At 35.1% G+C, this 20,949-nt stretch overlaps 1 protein-coding gene across 3 annotated transcripts in view; it reads left to right on the forward strand.

Moving 5' to 3' along the window:
* Window positions 1-20,949, forward strand: part of KCNT2 (potassium sodium-activated channel subfamily T member 2) — a 476,589-nt gene that overhangs the window by 360,272 nt on the left and 95,368 nt on the right. For 2 of the 3 annotated variants that reach the window (XM_004382548.3, XM_004382547.3), the window contains exons 15-19: window positions 2,606-2,755; window positions 4,413-4,642; window positions 8,475-8,688; window positions 11,221-11,326; window positions 15,869-16,041. In XM_004382548.3, the coding sequence (XP_004382605.1) occupies window positions 2,606-2,755; window positions 4,413-4,642; window positions 8,475-8,688; window positions 11,221-11,326; window positions 15,869-16,041 (873 nt within the window). The remainder of the gene's footprint in view (window positions 1-2,605; window positions 2,756-4,412; window positions 4,643-8,474; window positions 8,689-11,220; window positions 11,327-15,868; window positions 16,042-20,949) is intronic. The other variant, XM_004382549.3, reaches the window with a different exon arrangement.

Genomic DNA, 20,949 nt, shown 5'->3' on the forward strand with positions numbered 1-20,949 from the left:
ACAACCCTGACACACACCTTTCCTGACTTTAAACTATGCAGTATCCCCTTGCTCTGTTCGAATGACTACCTCTTGGTATATGTACAGTTTCGTCATGAGCACAATTCAGTATTCTGGAATTCCCATTCTTCACAATGTTATCCACAATTTGTTATGATCCACACAGTCAAATGCCTTTGTGTTGTCAGTAAAACACAGGTAAACATCTTTCTGGTATTCCCTGCTTTCAGCCAAGATCCATCTGACATCAGCAATGATATCCCTCGTTCCACGTCCTCTTCTGAATCTGGCTTGAACTTCTGGCAGTTCCTTGTCAATGTACTGCTGCAACCATTTCTTTAATTATCTTCAGCAAAGTTTTACTTACGATATTAATGATACTGTTCAATAATTTCCACATTCTATTGGATCACCTTTCTTTGAAAGGGGAACAAATATGGACCTCTTTCAGGTGGCTGGCCAGGAAGTTGTCTTGCAAATTTCTTGACATAGACGAGTGAGCACCTCCAGCGCTGCACCTGTTTGTTGAAACATCTCAATTGGTATTCCGTCAATTCTTGGAGCCTTGTTCTATCACCAATGCCTTCAATGCAGCTTGGACCTCTTCCTTCAGTACCATCAGTTCTTGATCATATATTACCTCCTGAAACGACTGAACTGCGCTAAGTTATTTTTGATACAGTGACTCTGTGTATTCCTTCCATCTTTTTTTGATGCTTCCTTTGTCATTCAATATTTTCCCGGTAGAATCCTTCACTATTGCGACTCGAGGCTTGAAGTTTTCTTCTGGTTTTTCAGCTTGAGAAATGTCAAGTGTGTTCTTCCCATTTGGTTTTCTAAGTCCAGGTCTTTGCACATTTCATTATAATATTTTACTTTGTCTTCTAGAGCTACCCTTTGAAATCTTCTGTTGAGCTCTTTTACTTCATCATTTCTACCTTTTGCTTTAGCTATTTGACGTTCAAAGCAAGTTTCAGAGTCTCTTCTGACATCCATTTTGGTCTTTCTTTCCTTTCTTTTTAATGACCTTTTGCTTTCTTCATGGATGATGTCTTTGATTTCATCCCATAACTCATCTGGTCTTTGGTCATTAGTGTTCAATGTAGCAAATCTTTTCTTGAGATGGTATCTAAATTTGGGTGAGATATACTGAAGGTCGTACTTTGTCTCTCATGGACTTGTTTTAATTTTCTTCAGCTTCAGCTTGAACTTGCATAGGAGCAACTGATGGTCAGCTCTGCATTCAGCCCCTAGCCTTTTTCTAACTGATGATATTGAGCCTCTCCATCATCTTGTTCCACAGATTTAGTTGATTTGATTCCTGTGTATTCCATCCAGTGAGGTCCACCTGTATAGTTGCCATTTGTGTTGTTGAGAAAAGGTATTTAAAGTGAATAAGTCATTGGTCTTGCAAAATTCTATCATGTGATCTGGCATACTTTTGACCACCAAGGCCATATTTCCCAGCTATCGATCCTTTTTATTTCCAACCTTCACATTCCAATCACCAGTATTATTAATGCATCTTGATTGCAGGTTTGATCAATTTCAGACTGCAGAAATTAGTAAAACTTCAATTTCTTCATCTTTGGCATTAGTGGTTGGTGCATAAATTTGAAAATAGTTGTATTAAGTGGTCTTCCTGTAGGCATATGGATATTATCCTATCACTGACAACTTGTGCTTCAGGATAGATCTTGAAATGTTCTTTTTGGCTACAAATGCAACACCATTCCTCTCCAATTTGTCATTCCTGGCATAGTAGACTTGATGATAGTCTGATTCAAAATGGCCAATACCAGTCCCTTTCAGCTTACTAACATCTAGAATATCTATTTTTATACATTCAGTTTCATTTTTGACAACTTCCAATTTTTCTGGATTCATACTTTGTACATTCCACATTCTGATTTTTAATGCATGTTTGCAGCTCTTTCTTCTCGTTTTGAGGCTTGCCACATCAACAAATGAAGGTCTCGAAAGCCTTACTCCATCCATGTCATTAAGGTTGACCCTACTTTGAAAAGGCAGTTCTTCCTCAGTTGTATTTTGGGTATCTTCCAACCTGAAGGGCTCATCTTCCAGCAGTATATGAGATGGTATTTCACTGTTGTTCATAAGGTTTTCACTGGCCAGTTTTTTTTTTTAGAAGTAGATCGCCAGGTCCTTCTTCATAGTCTGTCTTAGTCTGGAAGCTCTGCTGAAACCTGTCCACTATGGGTGACCCTGCGGATTTTTGAAATACTGGTGGCATGGCTTCCAGCATCACAGCAACATGCAAGTTGAGGTGACCTTAGGGCAAAGTGACAGACAAGTGGTGGATAATACTGTACATGTTTATAAATATATATATAATACTTACAAAGAGTTTTTGAAACTAATATAATATTATATTCATATAATATTAGTTTCAAATTCTTTTTTAGCAACTCTTTGTTAGTATTTCTGTCATCTCCAGTGCCATACAGATACTCTTTTAGACTCATTTAGCCAATTCTTACATTTGGGAAACTCTAGCTTATATGTATAATAACCATTTTTAACGACATTCACTGTGTTTTTATCTTTATTCGTGTGCGTGTATGTGTGTGTGTGTTTGTTGCAGGGAAGGCCAACAATCACCAGAACAATGGCAGAAGATGTATGGTAGATGCTCTGGGAATGAAGTGTACCACATTGTTCTCGAAGAAAGTACATTTTTTGCTGAATATGAAGGAAAGAGTTTTACATATGCCTCTTTTCATGCACATAAAAAGTATGTTTCTGCTTTCAGAGTGGCATTAAAATGTAAATCAACCAAATTTTTATAAGTTTAATCCATTCTGGTGCTCATGAATTGCTAGTATTCTGAGATTTTTTACATAATTACTGAAATATTTGAGCTCAGGCCTCCGGTATTGTCTCTACAACAAATTATCAGGTGTAAACTATTGTTGAGTAGAAATGTATCCTTTATCAACTTTTTCACTATCAGTTTTTTAATAGTTTAAACCATTATAAATTCAACAAATCTATGAAAATTAATCTTCTAAATGTTAAAGTGTTGGTTAAAAGTTTTAACAAAGTAATAATATTTTTTAAATTTGTATTAAAAAACCTCTGATGGTAGCACTTCCTTTGCCTAGAGAAATAAGTTAAAAATAGTTGATAAAACCACATACACACAAAATCTGTTGCCATTGAGTTGGTTCCAACGCTTAGCTACCCTATAGGCCTGCCCCATAGGGTTTCCAAGGCTGTAATCTTTATGGAAGCAGACTGCCACATCTTTCTCCTGTGAGTGCCTGGTGGGTTCAAACCTCCAACCTTACAGTTAGCAGCCAAGTACCTAACCACTGTGCCACCAGGGCTCCTGTAAAAATAATTGATAATGCCTTTGAATTGAAACATGTGGCATTATTTTTCCTTTTGTTAAAAGAAAAAAATACTAACTTAAAAAATTAAAAATTATATCTATCATGAAAATAATATCAGTGTTACAAATATATCAGTATAACATATTCTTTTGTTATTTAAACTTATATCTAGTTGGCAATACATATATGCTACTTTCATTTTAATATGATTCTCTTCATATGTATACTTTCTCTATTTGAAAATATTTTTAAAGTTAATTTATATTGTAATACTATAAGACATATTGAAATAAAAATAATTAGGACAATCTGTGTTTAGGACATTGCCCATAAAAGTGTATAAGAAAGTTTTAAGCAGCATGTGTGATATTCAAAGTTGTTATTTCTTTTAATTAAGCCACACACTTATTTAAAAAAAGACCCATTGCTGTCGAGTTGATACCAACTCATAGCAGCCCTATAGAACAGAGTAGAACTGCCCCATAGGGTTTTCAAGGAGCAGCTGGTAGATTTGAACTATCCACATTTTGGTTAGCAACCTGAGCTCTTAACCACTGCACTACCAGGGCTCCTCACACTTATTAAAAGACTATTTAATTTTTTTCCTAAAAATCAGAGTAAAATAAAAATGTTAGAAAATTTACATGAATTATATGTATATATATATTTTTTTAACCAAAGTAAGATTTCACGTGAAGCCAGGTGTACCAAAAAATACATAAATAAATTGTGAAACAATATTATTCTTCCTGTATGACATGCACTCTGATAGTTCCTGTTGTATTTCATTAAAAAGAAATATTGGTAATAATCAACTAAGTTTACTTCAGGGCCCACTAAAAGGCCATAGTTTCTTTTCCTATAAAAATGAGAGTTGATATTTTAAGATCATTTCAAGCTTTAAAATGCTCTGACTTGCGCTTTTAATTTTTCCTCTGTCTCGCAATGGCTTACTAATTTTCACACAGATGTAATTTGAAAAAAGAAAAGGAAAAACTAAGACTTTTGCTGAATTACAATTCTTAAACTCTTTTATTTTCTCTTCTTTAAATTAAGGTTTGGTGTCTGTTTGATTGGTGTTAGGAGGGAGGATAATAAAAACATTTTGCTGAATCCAGGTCCTCGATACATTATGAATGCTACAGACATATGCTTTTATATTAATATTACCAAAGAAGAAAATTCAGCATTTAAGAACCAAGACCAGCAGAGAAAAAGCAATGTGTCAAGGTCATTTTATCATGGACCTTCCAGATTGCCTGTACATAGTATAATTGCCAGCATGGGTGAGTATAAACAAGTTTGTAAATACCATTAGTTTCTTTGTAAAATAATAATAAATATACTATAATTCTTACTAAAAAATTTTAAGTAAAATTTAAAATATGCTAGTATATATTATAAATTAGGTGTAATTAGGTTTAAACCAAAAAAACCAAACCCACTGCCATTGACTTGATTTCAACTCATAGTGACCCTATAGGACAGAGTAGAACTACCCCATAGGGTTTCCAAGGCTAGAAATCTTACTGAAGCAGAATGTCACATTTTTCTCACACGGAGCAGCTGGTGGGTTCGAACTGCTGACCTTTTAGTTGGCAGTTGACCACTTTAACCACTGTGCCACCAGGTCTCCTTTAATTAGGTTTACAGGACTTTATTTCTAAGTTGTTAAGTTGTTGATCAATTCAAATATTAAAGACATGCAACCAATATATTATTTTATATTTCTGATTATAAATACTCAGCATTTATATATTTCTCTTGTCAGTTCTCTATCCTATTATCAACAAAGGATCTTTCAGATATTCTATACTCTTCTCAAAATCCTCTTTCCATTTCCTATTTCCCTCACAACATTGAACTTGTCTTCTATTACACAGAAAAGAAAAGAAAAAAGAAATAGATCAAGACAAGTAAGAATTTCCTTAAAGTTTTGCCACTAACCACTTACAGAGCTACAAACATTCAGTAATTCTTTTTGCTTCCTCTGTCACAAAGGAACATGTGTCCTTCTTAACTTCTGCTTATACTCTCAACTCATTCTCTTTTTTCTTCACAGTGACTACACTATTTTAATTCATCCTCCTTACATGAGTTCAGTTTTGTTTTTGTTTTTAATCACTGACTGATTCCTATCAGTAACATGCTTAAGTCTCTCTCTTTTTCTCTCCTTTCATTTTCTCTCATATCTCTATACCAATGCACACCCATGAACACACAAACACACACACACCACACACTTCTGGACCTCATGTCATGCCATCTTCAGAGACAAATTCTTCATAAGAGTTGTTTTCAGGTGCAGTGTTTAATTCTTATTTTCCCACTCATGCCTCTACTCTGTTCATTCTGACATCTGCAGCCATGTAGCTTAAGCTCTTCTTGCCGAGGCCACCACTGTCCTCTTTATCACTAAATCCAGGGGACAGCTGCACAGCATATGAGAATATTGATCATGTTCTTCTTGAAACATGCTATAGTCTTTTGTCTACATTATGTGCATTCGTTCTTCCTGAGTGGTCACATTGGCTCTTATGATTCTATTGTCCTGTATGAGCTGACGAGTCCCTTTCCTAATTGTTAATTTAATTTTCTCTTCACAACAATATATTCAACTGCCACTGGTCATTGCTGTTTGGTCATTGTATTTACAGGTAAACAGACCCAGTATATCCAAAATCATTCAAAATCATCTCCTCCTCCATTTGTTTGTCAAAAACAGATGGCACGATTATTCTTCTGTTTGTAAAGTAACAGTCCAGACTTTTCACCATCCCTCTCCTCTCATACCTCATAGTTCCCCAAATTCTATTAAATCAGATCACTAAATAGCCATTCACTTCTCTCCATGGCCACTACCACTTTCATAGAGTGTATCTTTATGTTCCTTCTTCTGAACGGCAGGATCTCCCCATGCCTCCCGTCTTGCTGCCCTATACTCTATTCTCCACCCGGCAACCAGAGTAATGTTTTTTAACATAATCTTGATAATGTCAGTCTCTTGTATAAGCCATTGTAGTAGATTTCTTTTACCCAGTTGTAAAATTCTGCTGTATAATATAACATGGTCTTTAGGTAGAGTGACAAAAGTTCCCATTCTCATGGGGCAGTCCCAGTTTTCTGCAGAGAGTGCCAGTATATCTGTCTTTTCCTCATGGGATTACTAAAAGCATCCCCTTTCACTCACAGGACTATTCTAGCTTAGAAGATCAATTACATGGTCCCTTTATTATAAGGCTTTTTATTAAAAATTCCCTCTTACTTTTCTAGCTCCACCTCTTACCAAACCCCTTCAGTTGCTGTCCTGAATCCCAATCATTACTACATTTCTTTATATTGTCACTTTTTTAAAAAAAAAAAAAAACAATGAACTTTAACACATTGTTTCCTCTGACAGGAACCATGCCTTGACTCCCAACTTTGTCTAGGCAACGACTTCTAATTTTTTTTATCTCAATCTAAATATTGCTTCCTCCAAGTTATATTTCATAGCCCAACTTAGACTTTGTTAGGTATCCCTGTTTGTCATTGACATATTGTTCATCCTCCATAGTAGCACTATTCATAATTTTTTTCATTTATTCAGCAATTATTTATTGAGTCCCTAATATGTTCCAGAAACTCTTACTAGTATTTGTGAACAAACAGACGAAGATCCCTGCCTTCACAGAGCTTATGTTCTTTCAGAGGGAAGACAGGCAATAAAAAATTCATATAATAAATAAGTAAATTATTTGGTATGTTAGAAGATGGTAAGAAATATTGGGGAGGGGTGAGGATCAAAACAGAGCTAGTAAAGGGGATTATCAATTCTGGGCCGATTGGAGTTTAAATGAGGTGTTTGTTGACCTCATTGAAAATGTGATATTGGAGCAAACACTTGAGGAAAATGAGAGATTTATCCCTGTGGATTTCTGGAGAAGAATATTACCAGAGGAAATAAGGGTAGTACAAAAGTTCTAAATTGTGAGCCTGACTGGCATGCTCCAGGAACAGTAAAGGCCCTTGTGCTCAAACACAATAAGGAATGCTGTAGTAGGAGATGAGGTCAAAGAGATAAAAAGAGGCAAGATCACGTAGAGCTTTGTAGCTCAATGTAAGGATTGTGACTTTTAACCCAAACCAGTTGCCACTGAGTCGATTCTGACTCATAGTGACCCCATGTGTTTTAGGGTAGAACTGTGCTCCACAGGGTTTTTAAGGCTGTGATCTTTTGGAAGCAGGTCATCAGGCCTGTCTTCCAAGTCACCTCTGGGTGTGTTTGAACCGCCAACCTTTTGCTAGTAGTTGAGTGCTTAACCATTCGTGCTGCCCAGGGACTCCTAAATATTAAATAGCCTTAAGCTATTAGCTGTAACCTACTGTTCCCATGGTGTGTGTGCTCTTTATTGTCTTTCAGGTCAAAAAGCAAATGTCATAACTTCAGATTTGGCGTTTCTTCTGCATCTAATGTAGTTTGTTTCTCTTCCTACCCCTCAACACCACCATCCTCTAGCATACCATTCTGTTTTATTTTCTGTATGTTATTTATCATTATCTAAAATTATTTTATTCATTTGTCTACATTGTTATTTTAAAGATAAAATTTATATCAGTAGAAACCTTGTCAATCTTCTTCCTTGCATATCCCAAGTGTCTAGAACAGTGCCTGCCACATAGTAGGTATTCAATAAATATTTGTGGATGAGTGAATAAATATGAAATATGAATTTCTCTAATATAAAAAGTGGTTACAAATCCATAAGAAAAAGATGATAGAAAAGGTGGGAAAGGACATAATGAGAAATTCACAAAATAGAAATGACCAACAAAAAAATTTAAATTTTTAAAGAAATGTAAATTGAAATAATGTATATTTTGTCACATTGCTTTTTTACATACTTTAGGATTTCACAGATCTTATGTTTTGTGTTACAGAGCTAGACTAAAAAATATACTTTCCTACAAATACAGAATTTCTTATCTAGGGAAAAGAAATAATTAACTTTTGGTATTAAAGTGTATATAAAATATACTTCTTAATTATATTGATTATATTTTATTTTAATTTGATTGCAAAATGATCAATATGTCATATGGATGGCTTTGATTGACTTTCATATTTCTTTGTTTTAGGCACTGTGGCTATAGACTTGCAAGATACAAGCTGTAGATCAACAAGTGGCCCTACCTTGTCTCTTCCTTCAGAGGGAAGCAAAGAAATCAGAAGACCTAGCATTGCTCCTGTTTTAGAGGTTGCAGATACATCATCAATTCAAACATGTGATCTTCTGAGTGATCAGTCCGAAGATGAAACTATGCCAGATGAAGAAATATCCTCAAATTTAGAGTACGTTTAGATACTCTTAGGTGTGAGATTTACTGGGGTTTGTGCCTGCCATGGGGAACTAATGTCTTTATTTCCTGAAATTCTAGAATCATTCCTACATAACTTTTACCAAAACACCTTTCTTATTAGCCAGTATCCAGCTTGACTATAAAAAAGTCAAAGCCCTTGAATTTCTTGCTTCAACATATATTTCCAGGCTCATTTTTCTCTAAAGTATTCTTTATCCTTACAAAAAGGATGCATGTCGATTTTCCCAGGATCTGAGCTGTATTTTCATAGTTCTATTTTTTTAAATTAAATTGTAACTTCCACCTTTAATTTATTTTCCTCCACCTCTGTATTGATCTTCAATTTAATGACATGTAAATACACCCTCCTCCGTAAAGTTTTCCTTGCCTATGTCAGCTTTTAGCAGTCTTTTTCATACAGTAAACATCAGTAATGTTTTGAATGTATGAACAAAGTATCCTCTCCCTTTTCTAAACTTCCATAGTGACATAGTACCAATCTATATAGTGTTAATCACATTTTAGCCTGCGCTAGAGTTTGTTTACCTGTTTTATTCCACATACTGTGTTGCCCTTTCTTGAGGAAAGAACAGTGATCAGCAACCCTGACTGTGGAGCCTGAAAGACTTTGTTTCACAGGCATATACTGACTGTGTGCAAGTAGCTTTGATCAAATAATCTGGCCCACAATTTCTTTATTGGTAAACAGGATATAATTACGACCTCATAGTGTTAATATGAAGATTAATTAATATAATGGTCATGATTTATGCAGAGTAAACATTAATAACTGCTAGGTGCCCTGGTGGTACAGTGGTTAAGCATTTGACTGCTAACCAAAAGGTTGGCAGTTCGAATTCACCAGCTGCTCCTTGGAAACCCTATGGGGCAGTTCTACGGTGTCCTGTAGGGTCGCTGGTAGTCGGAATCAACTCGAGGGCAACAGGTAGTAGTGGTACTAGTAGTAGTTGACAACCGTAACACCGTGTCCTAACATTTTTCCCAATACTTTCACATATTAAAAGATCAATTAATGTTGAGTTGAGCTAATGTGAACTAAAATATCATTGAAACTTGGAAAGATTATTTTTTTAAATCCCACACCCTTTCTCCAGGTGTTACAAAAATATTTGATGTTCCCACAGAACACAATCCACTCTTCAAGATAATATTTTTCATCCCTGCTGGGATTGTTGGAGCCCTAGTGGTGTGTTGGTTAAGAGCTCGGCTACTAACCAAAAGGTTGGCAGTTTGAATCTACCAGCTGCTCCTTGGAAACCCTATAGGGCAGTTCTACTCCAACCTATAGGGTTGCTGTGAGTCAAAATCGACTTGAAGGCAGCGGGGTTTTTGGCTAGGATTATTACATTCATAATGGTCTGAGTACTCAAATATATTTGTGGAATCCAGGATAGGAACAGGAAGAAGTTCTAGTAGCCAGTATCTTTCTAGGAAACAGTATTTTGGAATGTGATTAAATTTTATTTTACATATATTTCTGAAAAAATTGATAGGCAGAATTTTTATTTCTAGAAAATTTGAAAGAGATGTTGAAGTAATAGTGGATATCACCATCTTCTAAATTTGCAAAATATGTTCTATTTTACCGTACCAGCTGTAAAATCTGATACATAGTTTCAAGTAGTCTGGAAATTTCTTGGTTTAGTAGTAGGTTAATTTTTATTAAATTCAAGGGCCTCCATATTGGAGAAAGGAATTATGCCTCTACTAATTTTTTTTTTTTATTTCCTAGTTTTCATTTATGCTGCCACTTTTTGATAGTTCCATTTTGAAAATTAGTATAACCAAAATGAGCAGGTGGCTATTTATATAAAGTCAGCAAACAAACTGAATGTCTTTGATAATATTTTAAGCATAATTGCAGCAAAAACAAACAAACAAAAAAACTCTGTTTTTGGTGGGGACTTAGCTGAATAATTAAGTCAGTCATTTGCTCCCTTTCTGTTATGCATCTATAGCTAATGAATATTGATAGAATGAAGAATAATAATCTGCTTTGTTTAACTGAGTTTTATGAAAATTAGTATTACTATTTTTACAGATATAGCCACATCTTCTAAACCAGGAGATGGCAATTTTTTTTCTAGGAAGGACTAGAGAGTAAAATTTTTAAGTTATGAGGGCCATTTGGTCTCTGTTGCAACTACTGAACTCTGATGTTGTAGCATGAAGGCAGCCATAGATGATATGTAGATTAATGACTACAGCTGTGTTCCAGGAAAACTTTATTTATGGATACTGAAATTTTAATTTCATGTGGTATGAAATATTATTATGATTTTTATTTTTTTGAACAATATAACAGTTTAACAATCATTCTTCACTTGCAAAAACAGAATTGGTCCACAGAGAGTAATTTGCCTACCGCTGAACTATTTATGAAAATGTAATTGCAACATACAGACTTACTGCATCTAATATCAAAATAAAGCAACATGACCATAACTTAAACTTCCAACTGTGCACGCCTTACCCACAGGTAATATTTCATATTGTTTTACAGGTATGCTAAAGGCTATCCCCCTTACTCTCCATATATAGGAAGTTCGCCTACTTTTTGTCATCTCCTTCATGAAAAAGTGCCATTTTGCTGCTTAAGATTAGACAAGGTAAGCACTTGCTGTTCGCCTTGTTTTCTCCAAAAATAAAATATGGCATTTTACAATTATATATACTTATATACTTTTGTCCAGTCTTGTGACTAAAATATTTTGAAGGGTACTGTCTTTTCAAATGTAAATATATCAACAAGAAGTGGTAACATTTATTTTCCTAACTGCACTAAAGATTAGCCAAATGCTTTACCCTTGTACTAAATTAACCAAATGGATCAGCCAGTCATCTTTTTAAAGAGGAAAACAGAGGTGCTAGAATCTCATATTTATGAATCTCCAATATCCAGAGTCTCCCAGAAATCACTTTGGTCAAATGTGCGCTATTTATTTTTTCAGACATTTTTGCCTCTATTCTCAATGTGGAATTGCTTGATATGACACGTTGAGCTAGTCCACGGGTTAGCCAGGAAGATTCATTTTTGATGAGACAGGATGCTAGTATCAATGTCTCATCTCATACCTCCTGTCCCAAAGGTTTTACTGTAGCTCTTGGTTCCTGCCTGGATGTTCTAGGAAATCCATCCAGAAAGAAGAGAGTCCAAGAATGCAAGATTTTTTTTTTTTAACTCTTTTTCACAATGTGGCTGTTGGACTTGACCTGTATAAGAGTTAGCCTCCATAAGAATAAGAAAGGAGATTAAAAAAAAAAAAAAAATCTTCACACTTTCTCTAGAGGTTCAAATGTACCACTAATTCTAACCAGGAATTTCTCCTTTTACTCTGAATTTTGGAGTTAGAGTTCAAATCCCAGCTCTCCGACTACAAGCTGTGCAACTTGGGGGAAGTTTTTGACCATTAAATTTCAGTTTCTTCATCTGTAAAATGGGTGTAATTTTAATATTACCTTAATAGGGCTTATGTAATGGTTATATAAATTAATATGTGTAAAAGGCTTAACACAGTGCCAGGAATTTAATACATAAGTGGGCACTTAATACACTGTGTTAATATTCTTCCTATTATTGGATTTTTCATATGACAAACATTGTGGATCTTGGGTGTTCTCTCACTCTTGAGAAAGAAGATTAACAGAACTGTAGAAGATCCCTGCCTTTTTCCTCCTGCAGTTACTTTGTGAATCTTTATCATTGCTCCCAGATATTCATCTGGGCCCATTGTGATGGACAGTTCCATCTCCCAAGGCCTTATTTATTTATTTTCCAATCCTTATTATACTTTACTGTTCTGCAACATTTGATATTGCTGTCCAGCTATGTATTTTCTATAACATTAATAAATCTTAAGCTTCCTGACCTTCATTGACGCCTTCCAAAACACTGTGACTAATTTTATCTTATAAATATTTTCTACATTTTCCTTAAAGAGGATCCCCAAATAACATAAGCTTCAGAACCCACAAATCTGAATTCACCTCTGGTGGCATTTTGTTTCTTTTTAATATACAGTGAAAGAAAAAGAAACATTTGGAGACCAAAGAGTGGAAATGTTTTATCTCCAAGCAGGAAGCCTGTTCCAGCTGAAAGGTTAAGCTTTTAGAGATAATGATCTGGGAGGAGAAATAGAGGATCTTTTAGAGCCAAAAGACTATGAACTGTCTCTTTACCATATTAGGAGAGTGAAGTTTCCGAGTGTCGTTAATTGGCAGGTGATGTCAAGGGTTGGCAGTCATTTAGGTAACACTAGTTTGGATGGTGGTACTGTTCGTGGGTACTCACCTTGGTATTATGGAGATCAGCTGACTCTACTGCATCAGTGAAGCATGTGAGTTGGGATTACATTGCCCAGAAATTCTGCACCAGTAGTCAGCAATCTGGTGATCTGGCCAAGGTATATCAACACTAAACGAACTTTCCTGGTTTCCAAGAGAGTGTTCTCTCCTTTTTTATTTATTACTGCTTGAACTACTTCTAAGTTTCCTTAGGGAAGGTAGTTCTTTTTCCTCTGCTTGTCTTATAAATACTGGAGTTCTTAATGGTTCCAACATCAACCTATTACTCTTCTCCTTCTGTGACCTTTTCCTGAGTGACTTTATCTTTATATGACTTCAGATCCCGCTTATATTAATTCTCCAGTCATACTTCCCATGATTTCCTGTTGCTCTTTTTCTTTACCATTTTCTTTGTTCCCATTCTTTCTTCTACTTTAGACCTTCCTTCTAGATTCATTTTTCTACTTCATAGATTACAGCCTTTACAAATTTTGTTAGAGAGATTCTGTTGGTAGTAAAATTTTTCAACTTTGGTTTCTCTAGTAATGCCCTTATTTTACCATTATTCTAGAGAGTTTTCTGGGTGTCCAATTCTAGCTTTAGTTTTTTTTTTTTCCCATTAGCAATTTACGGATTTTACTTACTGCTTTCTCTGTTCCCCTTTGCTACTGGGAAGTCACTTATCATTTTAATTGTTGTTTCTTGTAGAGGTATCTCTTTTCTCTCTGGGTGCTTTTCTAAGATCTCATTGTATTGGTTGTTCTACACTTTTTTTATAAAGTATATAACTGTGGGTTTTTCTTTATTTAGATTAGGATTCTTTGGGATTTCTGATGCTGAGAATTTAAGTTTTTCATCAATTCTAGAAAATACTCAGACAATATTTAGTTAAACCTTTGATGCCTGGTGGTACATATAGGGACCATGAACTTTTTCAGTCTCTGGGGTTTATTGGGGAGCTGCTATACCATTGACAGTGCATGTGGCCACAAGGCAGGGGCCTTTATCACTGCTTGAAACTGAAGAAATAGGTGTGTGCTGCACAGGACTGTGTTTACAGTGTATTGTATGAGGTGTCTGAATTTTTTGTTACGAAAAATGGAAAGTTTTGAATATTTTTATTTATTACACATATGTACCAATGGACCCTACTGGGGACTCTGGGGATAATTAGTGGTATTTTATATGTACCGCTAAACACTTAGGGTAGGCTTGTGGGAGGGGGCAAGAAAAAAAATTCATATTATCTACCAAAAATTCAGACACACTCAATGCTTCAGAATACTTCCGTTAATGAAAACACATAGTGTCAACAAAAAAAGTCAAAGTAGGAAATAAGTGGGTCACCAAAGGCTTAAATAGGGCTTCTTTCTGATTCTCTTTTATCTTTTCTTCATATATTCTGACTAAGTATATGTTAGACTTTCTCACTCTATCTTCCAAGTTTCTTAGTTTTTCTGTCTTAATTTTTATGTCTATTCTTGCTTCTCTTGCATTCTCAGTAATTTCTTCAACTCTGTCCAGCAGTTCATTAATTTCTCTTCAGCTGCATCAAATTTGCTGTAATCAAATTTGCATGCGTGTGTTTCTAATTTTTACTGCTATTTCAGTTCTAGAAGTTATATATATATATATTTTACATCTGCTTAGATATTTTACATAGCCTCTTTCTCTTTGTTCACACTTTAAATGTTGTATTTTATTTTTAAAAACATATTAACCATGCTTATTTTTTATTGTGAATCTAAGGACAGCAGAATCTGTAGTATTTGTGGGTTTAATTCTCTTGTTTGTTTTTGCTTCTGCTGAATTATGGTGCCTTGTTCTCACCAGGGTTTTGTAATTTTTTATTGAAGAGAGAAGTGCTAAGAATATTCTAGAGTTGATAAATCCGCAGAGAAGAATGAGTCTTAGCCTGAATAATTAAAAGGAAATTCATACAGAGACATATCAAGGTGAAAGAGCATAACACTGAAGCAGTTCTCCCTACAGATAATTTAGTTTAAAATAGCCTTGGTTTAGTAATGCTAAGTCCAATAAAATGGAAAATTCTAGACCCCAAGGAAACAGCAGAGTACCCCCAGAATAACAGTGAGGTTTGGCATTATGCTGTTACTGTTTTTGTTGTTATTACTTTACTTTTGAGTATTTCCATCATTATCTTGCCAGCTCAGCTATGCATTTAGGCAGTTGGATTTTTCAATTTTGTTTTTGGTTTTGTTTTGTTCAGTCTATCACTTTAGGTACTTACTACTGGAAGTGTATCTGAGGGTATTTAATTGTTTAATTTATAATATTACTATGTTTCTGGAAATGAAAGTCAGAGGTAGATGATTTTAAAAATACAGATACCCAGAAATCATCTAGCCCCAAGTTTTAGTTTATAAAAGAACATACGCATGCCTTGCTGACCTTATTCATCCCCAACACCAAGCTTATCCGTTGCCGTCGAGTCGATTTGACTCATCACAACCCTATAGGACAGAGTAGAACTGCCCCATAGAGTTCCTAGACTGTAATCTATACGGAAACAGACTGCCACATCTTTCTCCCACAGAGCAGCTGCTGGGTTCGAACTGCCGACGTTTCTCTTAGTAGCCCAGCGCTCGCTTAACTGTTGTGCCCACCAGGGCTCCTGACATCAAGCTAAATAGCTACAATTCATTCTCCTTGTCCACGCACATGTGTATTTCCTATTACAGGCTGGAGAACTAGGCACAAAAAGTAACTATTTTCAAATTTGTTAAAAAATAAAAGATTTACTTGCTTAGGTTAATTTTACATTTCCATTTATGCTAAATCTTTTTCATCATATTTTCGTGGAGTATAAAAATGGCATTTTTTTTTGTATAATTTTTCTTCTCTAGAGTTGCCAGCATAACTACTATGAGGATGCAAAAGCCTATGGATTCAAAAATAAACTAATTATAGTTGCAGCTGAAACAGCTGGAAACGGATTGTATAATTTTATTGTTCCTCTCAGGGCATATTATAGACCAAAGAAAGAACTTAATCCCATAGTACTGCTATTGGATAACCCGTAAGTATATTTTAAAATACACAAACAAGAAAAAGAGCCCTTAATATTACATTATGCACATAAAATAATTGCTTTTAATTTACATGTAATATTTTAAATCAGATACATTATGGCACATGAGTGGTTGGAAGGTATATTCTGTGCTGTGGTAAAAAAAATAAGTGCAGTTATTTATTTCACAAATACTACTTAAAACATCACTGGAATACTCTGAGCATTTTATTTAAAACTATTTTGCAAGTGGCCATTTTATTCACCATACAAGTAGGAAGCACACCAGTGAAATAATTACAGTAATTTTCCTTTAATTAATCAACCAGCCTGGAAAATCTGCCAAACTGGACAATTTTGCTCTCTTTCTAAAGAACCATTAATTAACACAAACATATTAATGATCTATTTCTGTATATTATACTATGAAGCATCATCATAAGTTATTATGATTCTTCCACTGTTTAAAAAAAAAAAAAACTTGCATCCTATAACATAGGATGCTTTACCATGTTCATTTATTTTGAAAATGTTGGACTGATTTATTTTTGTGAAATAAGACTACTTCACTATTGTAAAATTCTTATGAAAATATAAATATAGATCACTCAATATAATAGTCAAAGCCATTGTTTTATAAAACTATGATATTCCTTTCCTTGACTAGAAATTAGTAGCAGATGATCCTCAGGTTGCTACCATGTTTTAGGATCCTCCAGCTCTCCTCTTCCATTTCAAAGTGACACAAATTTCAGTATTAACTAACTTTAGTCAAATTTTGTTACTTTCTCTCTGTCTTTCAAAATTATCAAAATAAGTTTCTCAAAACAGTAGTATCTATCTCCACAATATATTACAACTTTATGCCATTGTTTATTCTGAATATACCAATATCAAGATTATCATTAATGCAATTTTTTAATATCATGATCACAATGGTAATCAACTCTAAAAACTGAGCACACCTATAGAGTTTTCATTTGACAAAATTTTTTTAGGTATGACAACTCCCTGACTTTCTGATTTAATTTTGACATCTAAGAAAACATGAGGTTCATTTAGGGTAGGTATCAGGGAACAGAAATTTGGGTCCAGTGTCAGAAGAAATAAAAGTTCCTTTATATAAATCTAAGGAGAATAAATATTAGGTTGTGGAGCGGATATAGTGGTTGTATCCAAAAACCAAATCAAACCCATTGCGTTGAGTCTGACCCTGTACGACCAACAAGGACTGCCCCATAGGGTTTCCAAGAAGTGGTTGGTGGATTTGAACTGCAGTACCTCCAAAACCTTTTGAATGGTTCCCGTATCCTGAAGCTTCTCTGGTAGGAAGCTCCAAAGTTCTTGATGAGCTGGCCTGCCAGAGATGCTCAATTAACGATGTGAATTTAATTTTTCAGGTTTTGCTTCTTCTTGCGCATTCCCCTATTGACAGAATTCAAAAAAGGGGCATTTACAAATTGATTGGCTTAGAGCATCCCCATTTGGTAGGTCTTGGGTGAGACTGGATGAATTCAGGCCTCAGGTTACAGAAATATAGGGAGTGGTTCGAGAAGAAAAAAAAATTGGAATTGTGCTTTTAGAATCCATCTGTCAGGGCTAAGGTTAAAACTGTCCTTTTCCCTGCTCTATATTACTTCAACGTAATTTTGTCTTACGGTGAAAACCTCCCAAAAGACTCAGTCTCTCCAAATAGGAGAATGAAGTTCATTCCATGGAAAAATCTTCAGTCTTGCTCAGTAATCCCATCTCAGAAACACTTATCTCCCTTTCTCCGCCCCTCGTTATCCCAGATGAGCAGATGGCAGGAACCTAGAGAGTCCTTCACATATGTAGCTCATATAGATTATGGAGTGCTATAACCAAATCATTTCCTTCCTGGTTTTGAACGAATAGGTTATCAAAATGCCTGATTCCTGAATGGTTGCTGATTTGTATATTAGACTTATAAAATTCAAGTGTTGTTTCTACAATTATAATCCCTAAATGTGATCAATTACAAAACAATCTTAAAACTCTTTTTCTCCTAATTATTGGCAAAGGCAAACTGGTCAGTAGCTATGTATAAATACAGATGTGGCTTTTATTATAGAATATTTTGTTTCAATGGGACATGGAGATCATTTATGAAGTTAATGTTCTTTACATCCACCCTCAGTTCATCGTAGTAATAGCTGTTGAGCATTTATTACATCAGTCATCATACTGTTCATTTGTTGGGTGCCATCGAGATGGTTCCCACTCATAGTGACACTATAGGACAGAGTAGAACTGCCCCATAGGTTTCCTAGGCTGTAATGTTTATGGGAGTGGATCATCAGGTCTTTTCTCCCACGGTGCTGCTGGGAGGGTTCGAACCATCAACATTTTGGTTAGCAACTGAGTGCTTAACCACTGTGCCACCAGGGCTCCTTGGGTCATCACACTAGACATTTTATTTTATTTATATTTTATTCACATAAGATGATGTCTCCACATCATGTACTAATGATTTAGCCTTATAGAGATGGGCCAAACGGCTCAAGATCTCAAAGCTTACAAGTCACAAAGATAACATTTAATAAACCAAAACCCATATGACTTGGTTACACCACAATCTCTTATTTTGCATATGAGGAAATAGAGACTCAAAGAAGTTCACGGACCTTTCCAAGGTCAATTCTAGGACTAGAATCTGCAATGCTATTCCTAGTGTATTGTTTGTTCCAACATATGTATGACCTTACTTCACTTACAGGTATACAATAAGTGGAAAAAATATATTGTTTGTCAATTCTTTTTATAAATGAGAGTATATTTAAACTCTTGATTATTTTTGTGTTTAAAAATCCCTTTGATTTTCTAATGACTTACATTTTGGAGTCCAATGATTTCACATGTTATTGTTGCTAGGTGATTTTTGTGGGCTTTGACTTTATTTCAAAGGATTTGGGTAGAAGTACACACTGTAAAGTTTAGTAGCTTCCTGTGTACTTCTTGAAAGTGGTATCAAAATTTTTATTTGTTGTCCTCTGTTCCTTTGATCAGAAATAGGGAAACAAAAACAAAACACCAATAAATAAGGTTCGTGGAAGTTTTATGTAATCCTTTAAAAAAAATGAAATAAAAAATCAACAAAGTGATGCCTGTTGCTCTGCCATGGCTAGTATTTTGTAATCAGTTCCACAATATTGCAAGGAAATATGGTGCTTTTTTCTTAAAAATACTTCTATATCATCAGAATTTGTACAATAATGATTGTTACACTTGTACAATTAGTAATTAGTTTTTGTAGGGTTTGCTTTTATTTTAAATTTAGATGAGCATTACTAAAAATAGTATTCAGTGCATGGCTGTTTAGGAAATTTATTTGAAAGACCAATTTATTCAATATAATGGAAATAAATAATAACTGAGATGTTAAAGTAAGTTCACTTGATAATACATGCATACATAATAAGCCAAAATAAGTGTTCAAAATGTTTCCAAATGAAAGCCTTCTACATCTCTAAATAAAACAAATCACATTCACAAATTCACTTGGTACTGGTTTATTAGAGCTGGTGTCAGTTCTAATTGGTTGACCATCTGGTTCTGGTTGGTTGTTGTGTCATACTGATTTTAAATATTTTGATTACCACCCCAACCTTAAAGTTTATCTAGTCCTCTGATAAAGCCATTTCACAAGAGATGAAAGAGAGTCAGAAGGTTTGTAGTATCTTACCCAAAGTCACACAAAGATTAAGTAAGTGCAAGATCCTCTACAAAATGACAGCAGTAAAGTCACACCTATCAATAATTATTCTGAATGCAACACACTTATCAATAATTACACTGAATGTAAATGGCCTCAATGCACCCATAAAGAGACGGAGAATGACAGAATGGATTAAAAAACAGGATCCATCAAAATGCTGTCTACAAGAGACACACCTTAGAAACAAAGGCGTAAATTTATTAAAAATCAAAGGCTGGAAAAAAAGATATCAAGCAAACATCTACCAAAAAAGAGCAGGAGTGGCAATACTAATCTATAACCCAAATAAGAAATGAAATGGGGGACGTTACAACAGACCCAACTGAAGTAAACAGGAGCATAACAGAGTATTATGAAAAACTGTACTCCAACAAATTTCAAAACCTAGAGGAAATGGGTAAATTTCTAGAAACACACTACCTACCCAAACTATCAGTGAATGATACTGAAAGTCTGAACAGACCCATAGCAAGAGAAGAGACTGAAAAGGTAATAAAAAAAACTCCCAATGAAAAAAAAGCCCTGGCCCAGATGGCTCAACCTAGATGCCTATCAACAGATGAATGGATGAACAAACTATGGTACACACACACAATGGAGTACTATGCAACGATAAGGAACAATGATGAATCTATGAAGCATCTCATAACATGGATGACACTGGAGGACATTATGCTGAGTGAAATAAGTCAATCAATCACAAAAGGACAAATATTGTATGAGACCTCTACTGTAAAAACTCATGAAAAAGTTTACACACAAAAAGTAACAATCTTTGTTGGTTACGAGGGATAGGAGGGATGGGGAGAAAAACTAAATAGACAATAGATAAGTGGTAACTGTGGTGATGGGTAAGACAGTACACAGTACTGGGAAAGCCAGCACAACTTGTACAAGGAAAGGTCATGGAAGCTTCATAGACACATCCAAACTCCCTGAGGGACTGAATTGCTGGGCAGAGGGCTGTGGGGACCATGGTCTTGGGGAACATCTGGCTCAGTTGGCATAACATAGTTTATAAAGACAGTGTTCTATATTCTACCTTGGTGAGTAGCATCTGGGGTCTTAAAAGCCTGTGAGTAGCCATCTAAGATACTCCACTGGTCTCATCCCTTCGGGAGCAAGGGAGAATGAAGAGAACAGGATACAAGGAAGAGATTAGTCCGAAGGACTAATGGTCC

The sequence above is a fragment of the Trichechus manatus genome, unplaced genomic scaffold, assembly GCF_000243295.1.
Source record: "Trichechus manatus latirostris isolate Lorelei unplaced genomic scaffold, TriManLat1.0 scaffold00095, whole genome shotgun sequence".
Taxonomy (NCBI): domain Eukaryota; kingdom Metazoa; phylum Chordata; class Mammalia; order Sirenia; family Trichechidae; genus Trichechus; species Trichechus manatus.